Raw genomic sequence first — 26,066 nt, forward strand, 5'->3', positions numbered from 1 at the left:
AGTGGCCGTGTTTAAACCTGTTTGTTGCCTAGAAGCAACAGTGGAGTGGATTCAGCCAGTCACAAAGCCAGATCTCACGACTTCAGGCAACGCGGCTCTACATCCTTTCACACAATGTTGCCTCAGGGCAACATAAACCAAAAAGACCCCTGATCACATTATTATTTATAAATGTTTCTGATTTTAATCATCAGGTCCATTTTATTCAAGAAAGGGAAATCGAGTATGTTTTTAATTGCTCTGATCATGCGAGCAGTGGAAGGTTAATGTAACGCGGTGGAGCGATGATGAGGCGGATGCATGCGCTGAGAAAAGCGAGATTTATTAGGGGCAAATCCAAACTCATGGTCTAAACAGTCCAGGGTCACAGAGCCTACACGGAGAGATGGAGGGACAGACATAATGAAAAGGAACACAGACTAAACACAAAAACAGAGGCTAGGAAAAATAACGAGGCCAGAAGATACGACACCAAACAATACAAAGACCAGCAAACTAACAGGGGAAAACACAGGGCTTAAATACAGGAACAGGTTAACAAGACACAGCTGGTTAACAAGAGGGTTAACAAGACAAAGGGTGGTTAACAAGAGGGTTAACAAGACACAGGTGGTTAACAAGAGGGTTAACAAGACAAAGGGTGGTTAACAAGACACAGGTGGTTAACAAGAGGGTTAACAAGACACAGGTGGTTAACAAGAGGGTTAACAAGACACAGGTGGTTTACAAGAGGGTTAACAAGACATAGGTGGTTATTAAGAGGGTTAACACAGGTGAGAATAATCAAGGACAGGGTCTGGAAACAAGGGGGCAGAACAGGGAAGAATCAAAACAAGGAAGCACGTGGACAAGACCAGAAGGTAAACAAAAGCACATGGAAGACTATGAGGGGCCAATCGTGACAGTTAAAATGGAAGTCAAATGTTATGCTACAACTCATAACAGACGCATTCATAACAATCCATCGGGAATCGTTTACGTATTTTATATTAAAAAGTTTATTCTACCTTGCATAACAGTTCCTCTTTAGGTTGAATGGGTTACTTTTGTACCTCCAGTTTATAAAAGCTATAAAAGCGCATTTGTGGGCAGAGCATGAAAAGATCAGCAGTGGATTAAAATCGCAAACTTTACATGTAAATATGTTTAATGTATTTTTCATAATAGTCTCACAAAGAAAGCAGCTCTGCGTCTACAGCACTGCAGTGCTCTCTCTATCGCTCTCTCTGCTGGCGGCCTACAGTAGTCATAGCAACAAAGTTAAGTTGGTATGGGTTCAGCATGAGGAAGTCTTGTATTGACATCGCCTCTCCGGGGGTCTCCAGCCCACCTCCCCCTAGCCTAGCTTCTTCCCCAGGGGGCTGTGCCCTCCTGCTGGGTAAAGCTGCTCAGGAAAGTAGGGGTCAGATTGAGGCCAGGAGGCCCTGTAGGCTGTTTCTAGGACAAACGGATTCCAGAGCCCAGATTTATTTTATTTTATTTTAACTCTGATTATATTGATCACTATAATTTTATATGGTTAGACAATTGATATTATCCACGTGATTTTTAAATGATGAAAATTTAAACAGATTTTTCATGATGTAAAAAATCGGGTGATTTTTTTTTCGATTATAAATTATAATTTGAAATGGTCAAAAAAAAAACCTAAAAATGTAGATAATCCTGATCATATTTATAATTATTTTGAAATGGTCGAAATGAAAGAGAAATACAGATTTAGCCGTTTTAATTTTTCAATTATCAGCTGAAAATTCCTGATCATTTAGAAAATTTTGACCAATAGAATTTTGAATTGCCAAAATGAAATAGTACTGAAAAATTCAGGAGCTGTTTACAAAACTAATTCTGATAATCTACTCAGTTATAATTACACATTGTCAAAATTTTAAACCGTATCGATACTGGTTTTATATAAAAATCATGTGTCTCATATCTAGGTATAAACAGTACTGATGCCAGTTTTTGGGCGTTAAACATTCTGATCAATTTTACAGTCAGAACACAAATCTTGATTTTCAGGAGCTACAAGTACTAATAATTCTTAAAGTTTTGACGGAAATAATATTAAATGGTCAAAAATAAAACCGATTCTTAAAGTCGTGCCTCAGCCCTGAAACGGTGTTGTTTGGGTTCTCGATCGAAGAAAGAGTCAGTGAAAGAGCCACAGAGTGCGGGACAGTGAGGGGTAAATGGTGGGGCAGGGATGGAGGGGGAAGGTGGAGGGTTTTGTATGCAGTGTTGTGTTTGGACATGTTGGGACATGCCTGGTCCAGCAGCCATGCTGCCTCTGTTTCTGCAGCTACGCTAAAACTAGCAGCTTGAAGACTCACGCTCGGCAGCAGCCGTCTTCACCACAGCTCCTGTGTTTGAATGCTGGAGCGATCCTGCTGTTCAGCGTGCAGACCTGTCAGACCGAAGTCCAGGAGAGCGTAGTTTAGGTAACACAGTCGGTTCTGCCCCTGTTAACGCTGTTCCAAATTGAAGCTGTTTACGTGGCAATTTGAATAATCAGACAACTGCATAAACCCAGTGATGATCGGATTATTGAGTGCATGGAAACGCACTCAGTCTGATATGAAAAAGCCAAAAGACATTACAGATCAAGAACCAACAGAAACAGTTTTGTGTTAAAATCTTCTTCTAAGGTCACGGGGGGTGCTAGAGCCCATCCCAGATGTCATCGGGCAGAAGGCAAGATACACCCTGGACAGGTCGCCAGTCCATCACAGGGCAGACAGACAGACAGACAGACATATTCACTCACACCTAGGGGCAATCTAGCATGTCCAAATGGCCTGACTGCATGTCTTTGGACTGTGGGAGGAAACCGGAGAACCCGGGGGAAACCCACACAGACACGGGGAGAACATGTGAACTCCACACAGAGAGCACAGTGGTCACCCGGCCGGGGAATCGAAACCAGGCCCTCCTCGCTGTGAGGCGACAGCGCTGTCTAGGTTGTGCATCTAGGTGTGCTAAAAAATCTAAGATTATATTAAAATAATCATAATTCACACACTTTAAAAAATGGTATCTTCTCAAGTGAAATACCTTAAATGTAGTCAAAATATTTAATATTTCCCATAGTAAGATTAAGATTTAGCTTGTTTCTAGACACGTTTTACCTGTTTCAGGTGATTTTATTAGGCGAAATGATCTCACTGTACTGGCAGATAATTTTACTGATTTCAAGGACACTTCTTAATTGTAGTCATTTTACATATTTTACGTACATTTTACGTTTTACTTAAAACAAGTAAATAATGTGTTGAAATAGCGTGAATAATCTTAAAATAAGCTCACAACACTCTCTAAAGGAGACATAATAGATTTATTGCCTATATTTAAGTTTGTTTTACTTGACGAGACCATTTTTAGCATTAATATCAGCGCGTATGTTAAATTACTCATTGATAATTCATACGTTACTGAGATGTTTGAAGCTGGTGCGACATCGCTAGATAGGAATGAGAAGCTGTGTTCACTGAGAACAAACGCTGTTGTTTATCGTGTTTCTCTCTGTGTCTGACGGGGGTGGTGATGGAGGGGTGATGGAGGGGTGACAGAGGGTTGATAGGGATGTTTTGTCTCTGCTCTGAGTCTCATGCACACGCACACACACTCCCACGCAGACGTACACACTGCAGGATTGGAGTGAGCTCCACCGTGTGCCCCCATCTTCACCCTCGTCGGCGTGATTAGAGACGGAGCTCCAGCCCAGATCTGTGTTTATAATTGATGTAGAGGCTCGTTTTGAGTGTCGGCTGTAATTATGGCTCTGCAGCTCCGCTGTTTATATAAAACATAGCTGAACGTAGAGCTTCTCTCTTTCTACTGTCTGTCGGCCCTTCTACCCTCTAATGTGTGTGTGTGTATATATATATATATATATATATATATATATGTATATATATATGTATATTTGTGCTTTTATATATATATATATATATATATATATATATTTATATATATATTTATATATATATATACATTGTATTTCCAAAAGTATTCACTCACCCATCCAAATCATTGAATTCAGGTGTTCCAGTCACTTCCATAACCACAGGCCCCTAGGACTGCAGACTGCTTCTACAGACATTAGTGAAAGAATGGGTCACTGTCAGGAGCTCAGTTAAGTCCAGTCGTGAAATTTCCTCACTACTAAATATTCCACAGTCAACTGTCAGTGGGATTATAACAAAGTGGAAGCGATTGGGAACGACAGCAACTCAGCCACGAAGTGGTCGGCCACGTAAAATGACAGAGCGGGTGCTGAGGGGCATAGAGCGCAGAGGTCACCAACTTTCTGCAGTCAATCACTACAGACCTCTAAACTTCATGGGGCCTTCAGATCAGCTCAAGAACAGCGTAGAGAGCTTCATGGAATGAGCTTCCATGGCCGATCAGCTGCATCCAAGCCGTACATCACCAAGCGCAATGCAAAGCATGGAATGCAGTGGTGTAAAGCGCCGCCACTGGATTCTAGAGCAGTGGAGACGAGTTCTCTGGAGTGACCAATCACGCTTCTCTGTCTGGAAAACCGATGGACGAGTCTGGGTTTGGCGGTTGCCAGGAGACGGTACTTGTCTGACTGCATTGTGTCGAGGGTAAAGTTTGGTGGAGGGGGGATCATGGTGTGGTGGTGTTTTTCAGGAGTTGGGCTCGGTCCCTTAGTTCCAGTGAAAGGAACTCTTAAAGCTTCAGCACCAAGAGATTTTGGACAATTTCACGCTCCCAACTTGTTTGGTGTGGAAGAACTCGACTGGCCTGCACAGAGTCCTGACCTCAACCCGTTAAAACCTGACAGAGTTGTTATCTTAAGAAAACAAATTATTTATCTTGTGATCTTGATAACAAAGGTGTTGTCTTGAGATGATGAGTTTTGTGATCTCAAGATAACAAAGTTGTTGTCTTAAAATCACAAGATAATTGACTCTGTACCTCAGGATAACAATCCGGAAAATTACAGCTACAGCTCCCTTTATATTTCTGTCTCTTTGTTTTCGTTCTCCCTCTTATTCTCTCTCTTACTCACTCTTTCTTTTCCACTCTTTCTGTCCCTCCATTCTCTTTCTTAACGCCCCTTTTCCATTCTTCCACGTCTTCCACTTTCCTTCTGTCTCCCCTGTTCTTTATCTTGTCTCCCTTCCTCTCTCTCTTCTTTCTTCATCCTCTCTTTTGTTTCAACTCTGTTGAAGTGGTCCATTCAGTCCTGGACGGTTCTGAAAAACAAAAACACATTACAGCCTTAATCTCCGTCCTCGACAAATGACGTGTGACTGTTTTGATGGAGGAGTGTGTGTGTGTGTGTGTGTGTGTGTGTGTGTGTGTGTGTGTGTGTGTGTGCGTGTGTTACGTGCTCAACTCCACCATTAGAACAGCCCTAATGGGTGTTTTTGGCGCTCAGGCTGAAGACTCCCCCAAATTAATGACCTGTTTAAGAGAAGCTGGTTAAGACGGGACTCAGCTGGATGCCCGTGAGGGTCTGAACAGCTTAAGCAGCAGTGCTGCACTCAGGACCGGACAGTATAGCCGTACACACGGACTGGGCGGTCCACTATAAACACCTACCCTGTACCTCGCTGGTCACTTTATCAGAAACATCTACCATACAGGTGCAGGTGAATCATCGGTCAGTCCATTCTCTGCCCACAAATGTGTCCTTAACAACTGTTGCTTCATTTCGTCAAGCGTGTATTTGGTTTCAGCATCGCTTATTTCCGGTACCACAGTCTGTTTTCACAAATGCTCAGACTGAGAAATTCGAAAGAAGTCAGAGTTCACAGCAGTGAGAAATCTGATCTTACGATTGAACTTACAATCAGACTGGTGCAGCTGGCTGCTGGACTCTGGGGTGGTCAGTCCATCATCCAGCTTCTTCGTTCGACGTGTCCATCTCCTTTTCTCAGCGAGGTTCTTCTTGATCAGCTACACATCCTTTCAGACCCACAGCGCTGGGTGGGCTTCTCACAGTGGAAGGATGGACAGAAACACCTGTGGATGTTTTCAGATCTGAAGCAGCTTGATTCTCTCTTCTCTCTCAGAGATCAAAGCTTTCAGTGGTGTTGACCTGATGGTGGTAGTTTCGGTGTCTACCAGCTCTTCCAGGTGGTTGTTAGGGGTCTCATTTAGCCTTTCTTTATCCAAGTGGGTTATCTTTGACCTCATCTCCTCAGAAGTATCTCCTGAAGAAGGAATAACGTACAAAACGTACAAAATTTCCATTTTAAGCATAGATGAAATGAATGCAGGGTCCCTGGCGTTCGCTCAGTATTTCGTATGTATGTGAAGTTGTAAGCGTGCCAGCCGAGCTGTGTAATTATTCAAAATACCCCACAGCACAGCTTCCTTTAATGGGCGTCCTTTATTTTTCAACGTGAAACTCCTTCTCTCCTCTGCCGTGTGTGTTCCTGACCTTTTTAACGCACTTTGCTGGTGAAACATCGGTATTTATTGTGCGATTTTGAAAATGTCACCCACGGAAAGTGTTTCCTCTGTTAAGACCACCTTCTCGCGCTGAGTGCGCCGTGTCTGACTGCAGTGAAGCGAATCACCTGAAACAGTCGTCTGAGTTCAGATCACTGATTAGGAAAGTAATTCAGCTTCAGAGTGACTGAACAAACAGGAGCGTCTGCAACTGTCAGAGCCCAGTTCTACAGAGCACACCAGCAGGACAGAGGAGAGCTGATCCTCAGACTCTACAGGAGGAGGAGGAGGCTTCCCTCTCTATTCCTCTCTCTCCCTGTCTCTCTCTCTCGTCCCCCTCTCTTTCTTTTTCTTCCCCTCTCTCTCTCTCTCTCTCTCTCTCTCTTTCCTCTTCCATATCTCTCTCCTTCCCTCTTATTCTCTTTCTCTTAATTAGTGGATTTCTCATTCTTCCTTTTCCTTATTTCTCTTTTTTCTCTTTCATCTCTCTCTCTGCCTCTCTCTCTTCCTTCCCCTTCTTTCTCCTTTTTTTTCTCTTTCCTTTGTCCTCTCTCTTTCTATCATTCTCCCTCTTTTTTGGCTTTCTCTCTTTCTTTCTGTCTTTTTGTCTCTCACCTTCTTTGTCTCTTTTCTCTGTTTTCCTTTTTTTTCTCCCCAGCTCTCTCTTCCTCTCTCTCTCTCTCTCTCTCACTCTCTCTCTCTCTCTGTCTCTCTCCAGTTTTATGCTCATGTGATCTCCTGCAGCTTTATTTTAACGTTCTGCATCAAAAAGTTCACAATTTTTTTTTCTCTTTCTGCAAATCGAGACTGTAAACACCACCAACACCACCACCACCATCACCACCACCCTCCCTCCTCCCATCAGTTCAGACCATCGCACAGCATCTCCTCCTCGACTCACAGGCACAGATTATAATCTGTGCTGTGAGCCGAGTTTCTCGTCTGGTTTCTCTGAGCCACGACTGAGAAATAACTCCTGTAACAACCTCCTCGTCGCTGAGTGGGCTCACAGAGTCCATGGTGGTCTATTTGTGCCATTGCGGCTTTGTGGAGGTCCGAGCTGCGAGTCTTGACAGCAGATCTCGGGGGGAATTACTTCCATTTTGGCAGCCAATTGACTCGGCGAAGGGCGGCCGGCCCCCGTCGCCATGAGAAACGGAGAAAAGGACTTTTCCTGGGCTCCGTGTGCGCGATTGATTCTGCCGCCGCGCATAATGAATGTTTTCAATCACTCGTTCAGCTCCGGCTCTCGGGACGGCGCCGCGCACGCAGTCTATTATTGTCTCGTCTCCCTCTCTCTCTCTCTCTCTCTCTCTCTCCTGCTTGGCCATCATGTTGCGGCTCTAATTGGAAATGTTCATTCTGACACTGAGCTCCTCCTGGGCTCCTCAGTTATTTGACATTAGGGGCGCGAAGGAGGAAATCCAAGCACTTTTTAAGACGATCCGCCGTTTCTTCACTCTCAGCAAGACGGCGTGATGCTAATTAATGCTTGTTTTACTTGTTAGCTACATTAGCCTTGCAGCTCCAGTACAAAACATCAGACACCAAACATGTTTCGGCTCACTGGCTAAACTTTTCCTTTCAAACCTCAATCCTGCTCAGTCCTGAACTCTCATAAGAAGAAGCGCAGAGCTGATCTGAGACCCTCGGATATAACAGCTCCCTGCTCGTCTGATGTGCAGTGTTTCTTTCCTTTGTCAAAGCACGTCTTTTTTATTGAAAACAGACGCCCGGTCCGTTGCCAGCTCTGTAATTTTGTGCCGCTTTCTCTGCTGCCGCCTCTCTCCTCATTATATCACTCTCTGTTCGCCTGACAGCTTCTCTTCAGAGCGACCGGCAGCAGCAATTATCAGCTGCAGCATGAAACTGCAGCTACGAGAGTCGGCTCATGGTTGTGAAGGGCCCGTAATATGGAGAACTGTCTTTTTGATGGACGTTTGATGTGGCGTGACAACGGTTTAACCCCTAAAACGACCAGGGCCCAGTACACACTCCTGTAATCTACAGTTCACTTAGAAAATCAAGAAAACGTGATTTGACCAGGGGTGCCCAAACTTTTGCATGCAAAGCATACAAGATGCAAGAAAATGAGTGGAATGTATTTACTTCATCTCTTCCTCTGTTCCAACAGATCACGGTGACGGATCACGGGGTGCCGGCCCGGTCCACCACGGTGCGGGTGATCGTAAAGGTTCTGGACGAGAACGATAACCGGCCGGTCTTCATGGAGAAGGTGTATAAGATCAAGCTTCCCGAGCGGGAGAAGGTGGAGAAGGCGGAGAAGGCGGAGAAGTCAGATAAGTCATTTCGGCGCGACCCTGTTTACCGTGTGATCGCGTCTGACCGGGACGACGGCCCCAATGCCGAGATCTCCTACAGCATCGAGGAAGGAGACGAGCTGGGCAAGTTCTTCATCGAGCCCAAAACCGGCCTCGTGTCGTCCAAGAAGGTCTCCTCGGCCGGGGAGTACGACATCCTCACGGTGAGAGACGCCGTTAGCATTTAGCCGTTAGCGGTTAGCATGTACATTGATAAATTATTCTGCTGTTGCCACAAAACCTGCCTGTTAAGACTGGAAGACATTCGTAATCAGTGTTTTCTATAATTCATACCGACCGTGTACCAGATAAATATACAAAGCTAGTATAATTAATACACTCAGCGAACAGCTGTAACATATTCCCACATCTAGATGAACAACAGAGCTTTAAATGGCAGAGAAATCGCTGTAACACCCAGAATGACGTTCTAATGAAATAAACACCCAGAATGACGTTCTAACGAAATGAACACCCAGAATGACATTCTAATGAAATAAACACCCAGAATGACGTTCTAATAAAATAAACACCCAGAATGACGTTCTAATGAAATGAACACCCAGAATGACGTTCTAATGAAATGAACACCCAGAATGACCTTCTAATGAAATTAACACCCAGAATGAAGTTCTAATGAAATAAACACCCAGAATGAAGTTCTAATGAAATAAACACCTAGAATGACGTTCTAATGAAATGAACACCCAGAATGACGTTCTAATGCAATAAACACCCAGAATGACGTTCTAATGAAATGAACACCCAGAATGACGTTCTAATGAAATAAACACCCAGAATGAAGTTCTAATGAAATAAACACCTAGAATGAAGTTCTAATGAAATAAACACCTAGAATGACGTTCTAATGAAATTAACATCCCATAATGACGTTCTAATGAAATAAACACCCAGAATGAAGTTCTAATGAAATGAACACCCAGAATGACGTTCTAATGAAATAAACACCCAGAATGACGTTCTAATGAAATAAACACCCAGAATGACGTTCTAATGAAATAAACACCCAGAATGACGTTCTAATGAAATTAACACCCAGAAAGTTCTAATAAATTAATATCTAGAATAAACTTCTAGCACAATTTGTAAAATAAATTCCTTGTACAGTTAGTATCCAGAATGAACCTTTAATAAGTTTAATATTTAAAACAAAGTTCTTAGAAAAGTGATAAAATAATGTACCGAACAACGTTCTAATAAAATTATATGACACATTATTTTTCAGGAAATGGCCTCTTGTTTTTCAGAAATACTTAAAATATGTCATTAATATTACAGGTGATTCCAAACCTCTGAACAGTAGCTTGAAAGGCGGCACATTTTCAGGAGCGGAGGGAAAGATCTGGAGTTTCCAGTATTTTGGCCGGCGTCTCACAGCAGTGTTTGGACCGTTTTTGAAACAAATTCACGTTGCCACCCTGGTTTCTAGTCCTACAGCGATGTCTGCAGCTCTGTGTTTTCACTCATCCAGCACACCTGATTCAACACATCAGCTAATTATCAGGTGCTTCGCGAGGCGACACAGATGTGCTAGAACAGGGGAAACAAAGCTGTGAAGTGTATATTCGGCAGAATCCTCGGTTTAAAATCAACTGCTAGCAGAAAAATCTCATTTACAGTTTCTGCCTGAAGTTTTCTTCTCTAGTTTAGCGCTGGAGCTAAATTAGCTAACCAGTAATGGGGCTTTTCCACTTCCAACTGCAGGACTGAATCGCCACAAATCCGCCCGAAACTGTGTGGAGTTGTTCAGGGACTCTAACAGACCTGATTATGTGGTCCTGCCACTGTTTGACACACTGTTTTCTATGAAACCTGGGAAACCATGTAGGCAGAATTCAGGGCGGCTGCTACTGTTTTTAGCTTTGCATTTTGTTACGTTACTTCAAGTTTTGAGGCAGTGCAGAACGTAGACTGACTAAACTTCTCAAACACTGTGCTTGTCTACAAGTAGTAGTGCGCAAAAGCTTGGACTTTTCTAAGTGAAAGTCCGATTAGACCACATTTGAGTTTCCCAAATGTAGTCAGTCATCCAAGGCCTGTTTGCCGTCTAAGGCCCAGCTGAACATCTAATGCCTGTTGTCCTTTACGTTGTGTGTAATGTTCATGATGAATGGGCCAAAAGAAACATCTCAAAATGACTTGGTAAAAAAATCTGGTTCCATTGACTTACATTAAAAGTAAAATCTGTTTTTTCCTTCTCCTGTAAAGTTTGAGATGCAAGGTTTTGTGATGAGCTTGTTTTGCTGGTTTACCATCCACACTGGTGCTGTTTTTTCAAGCAGGGACTCTAATGCATAACTACTGTGTAAAGGTTTAGGCACATTTAATATGTTACGTTGTATTTTCCACCAATGTGTTTCACTAAATGATTGGAAGTTCTGCGCTGCGGCTGGCAGTAAAGTGCCGTATTTCAATTCCAGCTCCCCAAATGCAGTCAAGTCCAAGACATGTTTGGCATCTGAGGCCCAGCTGAACATCTAACGGCTGAAACTCTGTACCAGCTAATTCGTTCCTGTTCCTATGAAGGTTGAGGGAGGTCTTGTTTTTGGTCAGCAGCTCGATCCTGTTTGTGTGGTCAGTGGTATATCGGTCACACCTCCTCCTGCGTTCACACGTCGGCATCTGTCACTTCCCGAGCGCCATGGCAACAGGTGTTCGGAGCCGTGCTCCGTCTTCCCACCCTCCGTGCGGTGTTTTGACAGTTAGTGCCTTCCGTCATTCAAACCCATTTGCGTCGAGCAGGTGTTGGAGTTCACAGATGAATTGAAGAGTAAAAGATAAATAAAAACGCAAATTAGTGACACGCGTGAATTACTCAAAACATCAAAGCAACTGAGAATTGACTAATTATGTGAAACGAGTATGAAATGGAAATATGATAGTGTCAAGAACTACTTCAATCATAGCGCAGTTTTATTTATATCTTAACATTTACTGAGTCACAACTACGAAGAAAAGATACCGTTTGCAGTGAAAATACTGGCAACCTGTTAATAAGCGAAGGAGCTGGTGGGAGTAGTACAGCTGAGCTCTGAAGTGACAGCAGTTTATCTGCTCTTAGCATATTGTTCAGTCTATATATACCATCAGTCTGTATATAACATATTACATACAGCAAAAATACGTAGATATCTTCAGGGGTCAGATAGTCCAGTATGAAGAAACTGTGGTAACACATTCCATGAATTAAACACATGTATAACATGTTATAATGCATTCATAAGGCATTATAAACATGGCTATAAATATTTATAAAAATGAGTTACATTTAATTATACTTTATAGGCTTGTTTATTACAATTATGAGTTTTTAAACAAATGCATTATAAGTAGTGTTAATAACATGTTATACTGTCGGTGCCAAAGAGGTCAGTCCCAGCTTGGAGAGCATAAAGACAAATATAAAGTTTATTTACTCCCTGAGATTTCCAGTATTTTATTTCTCAGCGCTAGAGGTGTTAGAGCTGCATCTTCAGGGCTTCAGTCATGAATATTCAGCAGCTCCAAACAGTTATTGGATATGCAGTGTTAAGTCAGTGCCAGGCTAACGGTGGTGCACATTAACAGTGGTGTACATTGACTTTCCCACATTGGGTGAAACTCTGATGTTGCTCTAGTTTAAACTCTGACATTTGAAGCCTGTAATGAGCTTTATTGTGTTTTAGTGTTTCAGTAAATCCTTCAGTAAATTCTTCAACTTGAAGCCTCGGTCTGAACCCTGGAGGAGGCTTTAGTCCAGTACGCTTCACTTTACTTAGAGCGAACTAATACAGCTTATGAGCTCTTATAATGTGTTATGAACAGTACTTATAATGCATCATGTTAACGATTCATAATGCATAAGCATGGCTATAACATGCAATGCATTTTTATGAATATTTATGGCATGTTTATGATGCCTTATGATTGCATTATAACACCTTATGAATGTGTTGATAGATGCTTACAAACGTGACATCCGTAGAAAGTGTTACCGAAACCGTCTTCAGCTCTTATTCAACAATATTATGTTCCAGTTGTTTATGGCAGTGGGAAATGTAGTCCTTTAAACAATAATGCTAAAGTTGCTAACAATGAATGAAAGTGAATAGTCACCAATTATTCATTATTCAAGTGACATGACCAGCCTCTATTCACTGTTATTATGTATGATTTCACATTATTGTTAATTCCATGTTATTTAACATTATTTAAGTCATTTAAGTCAGTTATAGGAGACCCATTGCAGTGGGTGTAGTATTACTATGGACATTTATGTAGCATAACCATGGAAATAGTAAATGAGTGTAGCATATCCATGGAAACCGGAATAATTTAACAATGGAAATGGGTGTAGTGTAACCGAGGACATTTGTATACACTATAAATTTGTGTATCGATTGAAATGGATGTAACTTTTTAATGGAAATGAGTGTAGCGTATCCATGGAAATGAGTGTAGTGTAACCGTGGAAATGAGTGTAGTGTATCCATGGAAATGAGTGTAGTGTAACCGTGGAAATGAGTGTAGTGTATCCATGGAAATGGGTGTAGTGTAACCGTGGAAATGAGTGTAGCATATCCATGGAAATGGGTGTAGTGTAACCGTGGAAATGAGTGTAGCATATCCATGGAAATGGGTGTAGTATAACCACAGAAATCCTTTTAGCAAAACTATTAAAACCAATTAAATGAGTGCAGCATAATTATGGAAATCAGTGTAGTTTAACAATAGAAATGGGTGTAGTGTAACCATGGAAATGGGTGTAGTATATGGAAATTGTTTAGCATAACTACGAAAACCAATGAAATAGTTAACATATTGTTGGAAAAGGGTGTAGTTTAATAATAGAAAAGGGTGTAGCCTAACCATGGAAATGAGTGTAGCTTATCCATGGAAATGGATTTAGCGTAACCATGGAAATGCCTGTAGCATGGATGTGGCTGTGTTCTGTCAGTCAACTTATGTTTATGATTTTATTCTACATGGTTGTAGCATTCCTTGGGGGAAAATGTGTAGTGTAACCATGGAAATGGGTGTAGTATAACCATGGAAAAGCGTTTTCAAATAACTGTGGATAATCTCTTTAGAATAACCAGGGAAATGGATGCAGCATATTTATGAAAATGGGTGTAATTTACCAGTGGAAGTGGGTGTAGCGTAACCAGGGAAATGGTTGTAACGTATCCATAGAAATGGGTGTATTTCAATGAAACTGGTGTAATGTAACCTTAGAAGTGAGTGTAGCGTAACTATGGAAATTTCTAGTGTAGCCATGGAATTGGCTGTAACATGGAGGTGTATCCCTCTTATTCATGCCATTGATGTACCTCTACTTCAGTCCTATCTTCTGGACTATACTGGTTTGGAGCTTAAGTCTGTTCTGATGGGAGGACGAATTCTTACCTGACCACTGAAACCTGTTCTGACTGTGTGCAGATCAAGGCGGTGGATAACGGGCGGCCCCAGAAATCGTCCACATGCCGTCTGCACATCGAATGGATCCCGAAGCCTGAGCCGAGCTCCTCCCCGCTGGCCTTTGACGAGAGCATCTTCTCCTTCACCGTCATGGAAAGCGACCCTGTCGCGCACATGGTCGGGGTGATCACCATGGAGACGGTGGACACTCCCGTCTGGTTCGAGATCACAGGTACGGTGCTGCCGAGGTTAGCTACTGTATTTGAATGCGTTTTGATTTAGTGGTGTTTGAAGAAATGTACTTTACCTTTTAAATGAGAGGAGACAGAAGCATCTCGAAATTCTGCATGCAACAGTTTCTTTAGAAATTCTCTTTTAGAAACAAATAAATATCAAGGCCCAGTCCCAGTTCTTCTCTTTACCCCTACCCCTTGTTTTTGAGCGTCTCCCGAACCCCTCAGAACTGAGCTACAGGGCAGTGGTTGAGATCTTCTCCTCTGAAACGAGACCCTAAATCTTAAAAGAGCATCACTTCATTAACAGCTACCAGCGCTGCTCTGTAGGTGACCCTGCCCAGCTGGACAGCAGAGGAGGGGAAAGTTCAGCTCCTCACTGCTGGGCTTTAGTTACATTTATCCCCCCCCAACCGCCAATTCTTCAGTGATATGAAGCTGAAGTCAGATATTCACCAGCATCTTGTTCGAATCTTCCTGTTCCACCTTAAATGGAGGAGCAGTTGGACTATTTAAGGTGGAACAGGAAAATTAGCCTAGCTAGCTACTGAGACATAAACATGTTAGTACTGATTTTTTTATGTTTGTTGTGAAGAAAAAGACCAAAATACACTGAAACCACATTAACCAGAGATTATCGTAATTTTACCACTGAAAATTCTCCCATTTGTGGGTTTCTTTGGTCTCTTGTTCAACCATGTTGCCGTTTTTTGTCGTTTGGAGGGTCGTGTAGCCCCAACACTTCGCCCCACCCCTCTGCCTCAACAGGAATCGGGACACCCCTAGACTTGAGCCTGCAAAGCAGCGGGGTAGAGCTCAGTGGTAGGGGCGAGGGGTGAAATGGGACTGGGCCTTAAACCTACTCACCCGGTTTCTTTCTTCCCTTTGGCTTTTCTAACCGACTGACGATCTGTTGCTTTCTCTCTTTTTCTGCCTGCCGCCTTCTCTGTCGGAATGTCTGTCTCTTCTGTCTTTCTTTGTTCCTCTTTCTTTTCCTTCTCCCCACCTCTCCGTTTGGTTTTGGAAGAAAACACCAACGCCAGTGAGGTGTTTTACGTCGTGCAGATGGCTTGTGACCCGAACTGCACCGCAGAAGGTATCGATTGCAGATCTGCCGCGGTCAGACCTGTGATTGGCTGGTATTCGTTGTGCCGGAATCTCTCAACCTCATGGTTCACCTTCGCTGTGCCAAGCAACTGAAATGTCCTCGGCTACGTGCTTAAAATGTGGCTCTTCAAGGGTTCCCTCTATAATAAACCACGAACACTCAAAGAACCCCTCAGATGATTGAACCGTTCTTCGTCGTGAAAGGGTTATTCATCTTGGTGGAGGATGTGCTGAATGTGGTTATATAGCACTGAAAAAGGGTCCTCTTGTTATACGCTTGACATCATAACAATAGCAGAACCCTTTTCCATCAGTCTGAAGAACCCTTTCACCATATAAAGAGGCAAAGGGCTCTTCGAATGTTCGTGGATCTATGTAGCAGCATTTTCTTTACTGAGGAACCCTTGAAGACCCGTCGTTTTAAGGGTGTGGAGTCTCGATTGGTGCCCTAGATGAGTGGACTGGCCGTCCTCATGGCCTTATCCTCTGTGTCTCTCCCAGGCTGTTCCAGGTCCTTCACATAGATTGAAGTCAACCTTAAGTGAGCTAATGTCCAGATTAGCAGCCTTAATGATGAAGTGGACAAATGCTAATGCGGCTAACAGTGAATGCGCAGCAGCAGCTACCCTGAATGCTAACTGTGTCGTTCATTATTAGCCACGTTAGCAGGTGGTTCACCTCAGTTTATGCCCAGCGTAGCATCCTAGATGGCGATGCTAATGTGGCAAACGGTGAAAGAACAGTAACAGAATTGTGCTAATCTAAAAGCTAGCTTTCATTCATTGTTAGCCACGCTAGCAGGTGCTTCACCTCAGTCTATGCCTAGATGGTAATGCTAATGCGGCTAACAATGGATGAATAGTAAGAGGATCCTGCTAATCTGAATGCCAACTTTCATTAACTGTTAGCCGTGTTAGGAAATGGTTAGTTTTGAATGAGATCATGTCCAGATTAGCAGCGTAGATGACGAAGCAGATAAATGCTAACGTAGCTAACAGTAAATGACTATAATAATATCAACATGGTGATCTGAATGCTAACTTTTCATTATTAGCCACGTTAGAAGGTGGTTCACCTCAGTTTATGCCTAGACGGTAATGCTAAGGTTGCTAACAGAATCGTGCTAATTTGAACGCTAGCTTTCACTCGTTGTTAGTCGTGCTAGGAGGCGGTTCGCCTTAAACAAGCTCATGTCCAGATTAGTGCCCTAGACGAAGTGGACAAATGCTAACTTAGCTAATCATCAGTGAGTAATAACAGCGTCGTTATCATTTGAATGCCGGCCATCGTTAGCCACGTTAGCGTGACGCTGAAAGCCGCTTCACTGAGGAGAATGTTCAAATTAGCCTGCGCTAAGAGTGAGCTAGCCTTTCACAGGACGTGAGCCTGTTTATCTCACAGATTCAGCCTAAAAGGCCAAACGCGCCAACTAGGGTTGAAAAATAATAGCTAACCGCCGAGCTAACGTTCTTTCATCGTTAGCTGCGTTAGCATTTTGAGTCTGTTAGGCCGAGGACAGGTTTAAACCGCGTTCTAGACGTTAAAACCGTGTTTTAGAGGTTTAAACCGTGTTCTAGATGTCAAAACCATTTTTTAGAGGTTTAAACCATGTTCTAGACGTTAAAACAGTGTTTTAGAGGTTCAAACCATGTTCTATACATTAAAACTGTGTTTTAGAGGTTTAAACTGTGTTCTAGACGTTAAAACTGTGTTTTAGAGGTTTAAACCGTGTTCTAGACGTTAAAACTGTGTTTTAGAGGTTTAAACTGTGTTCTAGACGTTAAAACTGTGTTTTAGAGGTTTAAACCGTGTTCTAGACGTTAAAACTGTGTTTTAGAGGTTTAAACCGTGTTCTAGACGTTAGCATCCTGAGTCACCAGAGTCATTAGCGTTTGCTGAAGTATCTCGCTCGAGCAAAGCGAGATACGATGCCGGTTCCACGAGGAACCAGCGCAGACTATTCAAGCCATGTGGTTGATTGTGGTTCTTGCTCTTGTGAAGCGGTAACGCTGATGTCGTGTGCACTTCCACTGCATTTGTACATCTGCTTTTGTTCAGTGCCTTTAATTTCATTTCCGCCTCCGTTCTTTTCATCAGACCAGAGGTCCAGAGAGAGGGATGGCCTGGCCGTCAAATAAATTGGGTTCTATTTGCATTTTTGACCATCAGTGTTCTCCTACTACACTACCCAGCATGCATTATCCAATCCATTATCCAGCATGCATATCTGGGACAAATTACTGCCCCAAAGTGCTTGTAGGCCAGGATGTTAGCCCCTTTTACCCTGTTCTTCAGTGGTCAGGACCCCCACAGACCCTCACAGAGCATGTACTATTTGGGTGGTGGGTCATTCTCAGCACTGCAGTAACACTGACGTGGTGGTGGTGTGTTAGTGTGTGTTGTGCTGGTCTGAGTGGATCAGACAGCAGTGCTGCTGGAGTTTTTAAACACTGTGTCCACTCACTGTCCACTCTATTAGACACTCCTACCTTGTCAGTCCACCTTGTAGATGTAAAGTCAGAGATGACAGCTCATCTGCTGCTGCACAGTTTGGGTTGGTCATCCTCTAGTCCTTCATCAGTGGTCACAGGACGCTGCCCACAGGACGCTGTGGGCTGGATGTTTTTGGTTGGTGGACTATTCTTAGTCCAGCAGCGACACTGAGGTGTTTAAAAACTCCAGCAGCACTGCTGTGTCTGATCCACTCAGACCAGCACAACACACACTAACACAGCACCACCATGTCAGTGTTACTGCAGTGCTGAGAATGATCCACCACCCAAATAGTACCTGCTCTGTGAGGGTCTGTGGGGGTCCTGACCACTGAAGAACAGGGTAACCGGGTTCCTTGTAAAGTAGGGAGGTTTTGGGTGAAGTGTATGTGGACGTGGCAGACAGAGTCGGGTTCTCTGGTATGCGGTGGAGCCCTGCTCAGTTCCTCCGGCCCAGCTGGCCAGCAGGTGCTAACGGTGCTCTCCTCTCTCACTCAGGTGGCAACTCGGACCACCGCTTCGACGTGGACAAGGCCAGCGGGACGCTGGTGGTGGCCCAGCCGCTGAACACCGAGCAGAAGTCGAACTACAACCTCACCCTGGAGGCCACAGACGGCACCCGCACCGCCAGCACACAGGTGACCAAACGCCAACATTAGCGCTGGGCCTTGTCCCAATCCACCACACCTTCCCTCTTTCCCTCAAAATCACACAGACAGGCCCTAAAGCACACTTTAACGGGTAGACAGCAGCAAATATGACGAATATTGTTATAAGGTCATTAATATCTTGCTCTGGGTTTCGGTTTAGACTGAGTTTTAGTCAGAGCTTTAGCGCTGAGCCTGAATCCGAGAGACAGATAGTCAATAAAAACGTGTTCGTCTCACGCAAACTGTTTATTTTTAATAACTCATAATAACCAACAGAATGAATCACCGCTAAAACTCAGACACTCCGGAATAACAGTTTCTGGAAAGCATACATCCCGAACGTCGCAAGCGCCGGCAAATCTTTGGTCAGGAATTTGCCAAATTCATGTGTATGGGCGGATTTTGAACCGTTGTGGTGAGAAGACCTGGTTTCAGTGAAGAGACCCTGTGTTCACCGCTCTGCCTCGTAAAGGCAGTGAGTCTGCGTGAGCGAGCGCGGACAGCGTGAAGGTGCTTTACAGAGCGCTTTCAGAAATTCCTCCCCGAGGCCAGAGGCTTCAGGCTGTCGGCCCGATTAGACTCGCCGAGGCAGAGTGGAAGACGCTTCCAGACGCTCCACAAACGTTTCCTGAATGTTTCAGAAAGAGCCGGTAGCTCAGGCGCACATTCCTCTGACCGGCGACTGGACAGTGAGGTTTTTCCTTTTGTTTGGTCTTTTCTTTCTTCTTTTTTTGGCCTCGGCTTCTGGAATCTTCCATTGTCTCATTCCTGAAGCGCGTGAGGCGGAGGAGGAGGAGGAGGACGGTGCTGTTGGGCTGTGCTCTAATAACTTTTATCTCTCTTTCTCTCTCTCTCTCTCTCTCTGTCTCTCTTTCTCTGTGTGTCTCTCACTCTGTCTCTCTCTCTCTGCCTCTCTCTGTCTCTCTCTCTCTCTCTGTTTGTCTCTCTCTCTGTCTGTCTGTCTCTCTGTATCTCTGTCTCTCTGTCTTTCTCTCTGTCTCTTTCTCTCTCTCTCTGTCTTTCTCTGTCTTTCTCTCTCTCTCTGTCTTTCTCTTTCTCTCTGTCTTTCTCTCTCTCTTTCTCTTTCTCTCTTGTCTTTCTCTCTCTCTCTGTCTTTCTGTCTTTCTCTCTCTCTCTGTCTTTCTCTTTCTCTCTGTCTTTCTCTCTCTCTCTGTCTTTCTGTCTTTCTCTCTCTCTCTGTCTTTCTCTTTCTCTCTGTCTTTCTCTCTCTCTTTCTCTTTCTCTCTGTCTTTCTCTCTCTCTCTGTCTTTCTCTGTCTTTCTCTCTCTCTCTGTCTTTCTCTTTCTCTCTGTCTTTCTCTCTCTCTTTCTCTTTCTCTCTGTCTTTCTCTCTCTCTCTGTCTTTCTGTCTTTCTCTCTCTCTCTGTCTTTCTCTTTCTCTCTGTCTTTCTCTCTCTCTGTCTTTCTCTTTCTCTCTGTCTTTCTCTCTCTCTCTGTTTCTCTCTCTCTGTCTTTCTCTCTGTCTTTCTCTCTCTCTCTGTCTCTCTCTCTCTCTCACTCTCTCTCTAACACAAAAGCAGTGACATAACACATTTAGCCGTTTAGCTTCATGGTTGTGGATCATCAAAGCCTGTCTCATCTCTCTCGGCCTGCTCTGCTGAATCTGAGAGCCATTGTTGGAGCCTTCACCCCAAATCAGTTACAGTTATCACACATATGCAGAGCTGCCCTCCGTCTCCGGCTGTGTGTCCACATTCACAGCCCAGCGTTCCCCAGCAGGCACCAGCAGGCACCAGCAGGCCCAGATCCTGGACCATATGTGTGTGTTGGAGCTCTTAGAATGTCCTGAGTATCATTTCAAAATTATGTTACACAAATCAGAAAAGACAAAGTGTTGTTTATTGTGAGATGCAGTGTTTTATATTACAGACACTTTATTAGAAACACCAGCCTTGTACTCTCCCTCACTGGCCACTTTATTAGAAACACCCACCTTGTACTCTCGCTCACTGGCCACTTTATTAGAAACACCCACCTTGTACTCTCCCTCACTGGCCACTTTATTAGAAACACCCACCTTGTACTCTCGCTCACTGGCCACTTTATTAGAAACACCCACCTTGTACTCTCCCTCACTGGCCACTTTATTAGAAACACCCACCTTGTACTCTCGCTCACTGGCCACTTTATTAGAAACACCCACCTTGTACTCTCCCTCACTGGCCACTTTATTAGAAACACCCACCTTGTACTCTCCCTCACTGGCCACTTTATTAGAAACACCCACCTTGTACTCTCCCTCACTGGCCACTTTATTAGAAACACCCACCTTGTACTCTCCCTCACTGGCCACTTTATTAGAAACACCCACCTTGTACTCTCCCTCACTGGCCACTTTATTAGAAACACCCACCTTGTACTCTCCCTCACTGGCCACTTTATTAGAAACACCTACCTTGTACTCTCCCTCACTGGCCACTTTATTAGAAACACCCACCTTGTACTCTCCCTCACTGGCCACTTTATTAGAAACACCCACCTTGTACTCTCCCTCACTGGCCACTTTATTAGAAACACCCACCTTGTACTCTCCCTCACTGGCCACTTTATTAGAAACACCCACCTTGTACTCTCCCTCACTGGCCACTTTATTAGAAACACCTACCTTGTACTCTCCCTCACTGGCCACTTTATTAGAAACACCTACCTTGTACTCTCCCTCACTGGCCACTTTATTAGAAACACCCACCTTGTACTCTCCCTCACTGGCCACTTTATTAGAAACACCCACCTTGTACTCTCCCTCACTGGCCACTTTATTAGAAACACCCACCTTGTACTCTCCCTCACTGGCCACTTTATTAGAAACACCAGCCTTGTACTCTCCCTCACTGGCCACTTTATTAGAAACACCCACCTTGTACTCTCCCTCACTGGCCACTTTATTAGAAACACCCACCTTGTACTCTCCCTCACTGGCCACTTTATTAGAAACACAAGCCTTGTACTCTCCCTCATTGGCCACTTTATTAGAAACACCCACCTTGTACTCTCCCTCACTGGGCACTTTATTAGAAACACCTACCTTGTACTCTCCCTCACTGGCCACTTTATTAGAAACACAAGCCTTGTACTCTCCCTCATTGGCCACTTTATTAGAAACACCCACCTTGTACTCTCCCTCACTGGGCACTTTATTAGAAACACCTACCTTGTACTCTCCCTCACTGGCCACTTTATTAGAAACACAAGCCTTGTACTCTCCCTCATTGGCCACTTTATTAGAAACACCCACCTTGTACTCTCCCTCACTGGGCACTTTATTAGAAACACCTACCTTGTACTCTCCCTCACTGGCCACTTTATTAGAAACACAAGCCTTGTACTCTCCCTCACTGGCCACTTTATTAGAAACACCCACCTTGTACTCTCCCTCACTCGCCACTTTATTAGAAACACAAGCCTTGTACTCTCCCTCATTGGCCACTTTATTAGAAACACCCACCTTGTACTCTCCCTCACTGACCACTTTACTTTCCTGTACTGGCCATATTTAGGTCCACTATGTAGGTGTACTATTAAAGACTGTAGCCCTTCCATCGTCATGGACACTTTATTGTCCCCCCTTTACTGTATTCATTGCTGGTCGGTTTCCAAACAAACTGTTCTGCCAGCAAGGTGGAGCTGCAAGTGCGGGGTTTCTGATAAAGTGGCCAGTTAGTATAGAGTTGACGTGGCTTGTGTAATACAGAGTCTGAGAGCTGTGTGTGCTGTCAGTGTCTTTTCATGGCCACCTCTCTCACATCCTGCCACCGACTCATGAGTTTTCAGTCCTGACGGCCAATTAACGGCTTCTGCGCTCGGCGCGTGTTCCTATCAACACGTCCTGATATCCGCGGAACAGCTGGAGCAGGTGTGCGGAGACTGAACTGGGTCAGGCAGACAGACGAGGCAAATATTTGCCCTTTATTAAAGAGTGACTGGAAAGAGGGCGACATGACATGGACCAAGTACCATGTTATATTGCTATAGGTTATCTTTACTTGACCCCAACTGACCAGTGTTTACTCAAAATATGGCAAATCTGTGATGCACTGTATAATATTATATAATATAAGGCACTGGATACTTGAACTGTTCATAGAAAACATTTGATTAGTAATAAAGCTTATAAATCAATAGGCTACAGTAAGTGCAGACCACTGGTAGACCGCTATGAAGGCACCCAGTGTACTGTAGGTCTTTAAAAACTACTGAAAGTGGGAGCACACATAATGCTGCAGTGCATGCTGGGAACTGTAGTCCAGCTCATGGTGAAATGGGCTAATATTAATAGAAAATTCAAATAAATTTTCAGGCCCAATAGATTCGTGCCATGGGTCTGACTTGGCCTGACTTGTGTTTGACACATGGGTTCTAGATAATGAGCATCATATCCATGGAATTGCAGAACTGCAGTTATCCTATCTGGAACGTATGCAGTGAATTGTGTAAAAAAGGAATGACTACACTCTTAAGACGGTTCTCTAAGGGCTTTTTTGTATAGAACTATGAACACTGAAAGAACCAAAGTGGTTCTTTGCATTGACGGTTGATGGAGAACGTGTTATGGTTCTGTATAGCAGCAACAAGGGTTCTGCTAGTGGTACAATGTGAAGCACGTAACAATAGATGAAACATTTTTGCCGCTATATAGAACCAATAGAACCATTTTCAAAAGGGTTCTATATAGAACCAGATATGAGGTCTTCATCAGTCTGAAGGACAGTTTCGCCATGCAAGCGACAATTTAAGCATGTTGATGGTTCTTGAGTGTTCATGGTTCAGTACAGAACCATTCTCTTTACTAAGGGCCTGACTTGGGCCGTGGGCCTTGTGTTTGACACATCGGTTCTAGATAATGAGCATCATATCCATAACATAATGGCAATGGAATCGCAGAACTGCAGGTAGCTAATTGGAATGCATGCAGTGAATTGCTTAAAGAGAAATAACTACGGTTCTCCAAGGGTTCTTTAGTAAAGGCAGTGGTTCAGAGTAGAACTATGAACACCCACCAAAGTGGTTCTTTGCATGGTGAAGTTCTTGAGTTTGATGGAGAATGTGTTAGCAGCAGCAAGGGTTCTGCCATACAAACAATTTAAAATGGTTCTTGAGTGTTCATGGTTTGTACAGAACCATTCCCTTTACTAAGGAACCGTTGAAGAACCACCATTTTTAAGCACAGCTAGCTATTTTGGCTGAACAGCTCCCAATGAGGGTTTTCTCGGCCTGCAGAGAGCTGGGCTTCGTTCAAACTACTTGAAGCTCCATTTTTTTCCCATCTTTTATCCGAAGATTAGAAAGAGCCTGAGAGCTTTTCTAAGCAGGACTGCTGGAGACCTCATACGAGGTCATTTCAGGGTCTACAGTTTCTCCAAAGAGTCCAGGAGACACATCCCCACGTTATGAAGCATCAGGGAAGCACAGCTGGGTTTTTTTCCAGGAAAATACAGAATAAGTAGGTTCAAGTCGGAGACGGTGGGATTTACAGCCTTTGTACGTTTCTTTCCATTTGTCTGGTTGTTTATTCCCTAATTTTTTAATCACAAATCCAGCTTCGTTCTTTCTGAACTCCCTCCTGCTTCGTGTGTCTGAGGCTCATGAGGCTCCGTTATCTTCTCTTAAATCAGAGTCATGTGTGAGGCAGAGTCACGCTGGTCCTGCTGCCCTGATTTCTCTGCTTTTCACCTCTGTTTTGTTGTTGTTTATGCCTAACGTGGGGATGTTTGTAGTGCTACTGTATTATTTACTTACCCAGTATCACAGATTTCAGATGGCTTTGTGTTGTTATGTCAGTAAAGTATAAACCGCTGTGCTAATAGCCTCCGTTTCCTTGCTAGCTTTATTGGCCGGGTCTGCGGCACAGACAAGGAATTCGGTTTTGGTTACAGGAGCTCACAGAGCCCAGAATCAGACTGACACTCACATTCATTTACATTTACAGCATTTGGCTGACGCTTTTATCCAGAGCGACTTACAATTGGATCATTTTACACAGGGAGGCCAAGGCGGTGTTAGGAGTCTTGCCCAAGAACTCTTATTGGTGTAGTGTAGGGTGTTTGCCCTGGTGAGGCCTGAACCCCAGTCTACAGTGTAGAGGGCAGAGGTGTTACCCACTACACTAACCAACCACTACCAACATGCAGGGAATAAGATCAAATAAACACACACTCAGACACACACACACACACACACACACACACACACACACACACACACACTCACACACACACTCAGACACACACACACACACACACTCAGACACACACACACACACACACACACACACACTCAGACACACACACACTCAGACACACACACACACACACACTCAGACACACACACTCAGACACACACACACTCAGACACACACACACACACACACTCACACACACACACACTCAGACACACACACACTCAGACACACACACACACTCACACACACACACACTCAGACACACACACACACACTCACACACACACACACACACACTCAGACACACACACACTCAGACACACACACACTCACACACACACACACTCAGACACACACACACTCAGACACACACACTCAGACACACACACACTCAGACACACACACACACACACTCACACACACACACACACACTCAGACACACACACTCAGACACACACACACTCAGACACACACACACTCACACACACACACACTCAGACACACGCACACACTCAGACACGCACACACTCAGACACACACACACACTCACTCCGTGTTCTGGATATTAAATCATTTTATGATTTAAATGATAGCAAAGCATTAACTTGTAGAGCTAGCGTCCTGCTAGTCTGCCAGAGTTTCTTTGCTAACATCTTTTTGGGGGGATTTTGTTGGCTTCAAACACAGTGAGGCGTTTGTTTATGTCACATTGTGGAGCGATTTGTCTGATTGTTGTTGTGGAAATAATTTTGTGAGCAATGATGCCGGTTAAACTAGTTTCTCCACATCTTGCTAGCCTCTTTGCTAATGCCTGCTAGTGCTGTTTCATCTGTTGTCGTCGTTGTTGTGGTTGTTTGCCCCACTTTCCGTTCCAGAGCGCATTGTCTGAGATTTCGAGTCCCTTGTGGTTCCTTTTTCAGGCTGTGTTTGGATGCGATGAGGAAAAGTGGAGGCTGTTTGGGTGGATTCTGTTCAGGGAGTCCTGTGTTTAGCGGTGAGGAGCTACGGCGCAGTGGAGAGAGTTTCTGGGCCTGTGCTGTTGGATGTGTTGTGTGAGTGTAAATGCTGGGTGTTTATGATGTGCTCTGGTGGGATTTCTCATTGCCCGTGGGCCTCTGGCTCTCAGGCGCCGGTGTGACTCTCCTCAGAGATCAGCTGATATACGTGCATTTGCAGATGCAGCGCTGCATTCCACCGTGAGCTCCACAGACAGAATG

At 44.0% G+C, this 26,066-nt stretch overlaps 1 protein-coding gene across 11 annotated transcripts in view; it reads left to right on the forward strand.

Moving 5' to 3' along the window:
- The window catches only part of fat1a (FAT atypical cadherin 1a), a 138,640-nt gene that overhangs the window by 60,222 nt on the left and 52,352 nt on the right, over positions 1 to 26,066 (forward strand). For 9 of the 11 annotated variants that reach the window (XR_001858964.2, XR_005129362.1, XM_037532833.1 and 6 more), the window contains exons 5-8: positions 8,564 to 8,914; positions 14,190 to 14,400; positions 15,429 to 15,497; positions 18,499 to 18,638. Coding sequence is in view for 9 of the 11 variants with exons in the window: in XM_037532833.1 (XP_037388730.1) it covers positions 8,564 to 8,914; positions 14,190 to 14,400; positions 15,429 to 15,497; positions 18,499 to 18,638 (771 nt within the window). In the remaining 2 variants the exon portion in view is untranslated. The remainder of the gene's footprint in view (positions 1 to 8,563; positions 8,915 to 14,189; positions 14,401 to 15,428; positions 15,498 to 18,498; positions 18,639 to 26,066) is intronic. The other 2 variants (XM_037532836.1, XM_017721362.2) reach the window with 1 other exon arrangement.

Source organism: Pygocentrus nattereri, chromosome 22 (assembly GCF_015220715.1).
Source record: "Pygocentrus nattereri isolate fPygNat1 chromosome 22, fPygNat1.pri, whole genome shotgun sequence".
Taxonomy (NCBI): Eukaryota; Metazoa; Chordata; class Actinopteri; order Characiformes; family Serrasalmidae; genus Pygocentrus; species Pygocentrus nattereri.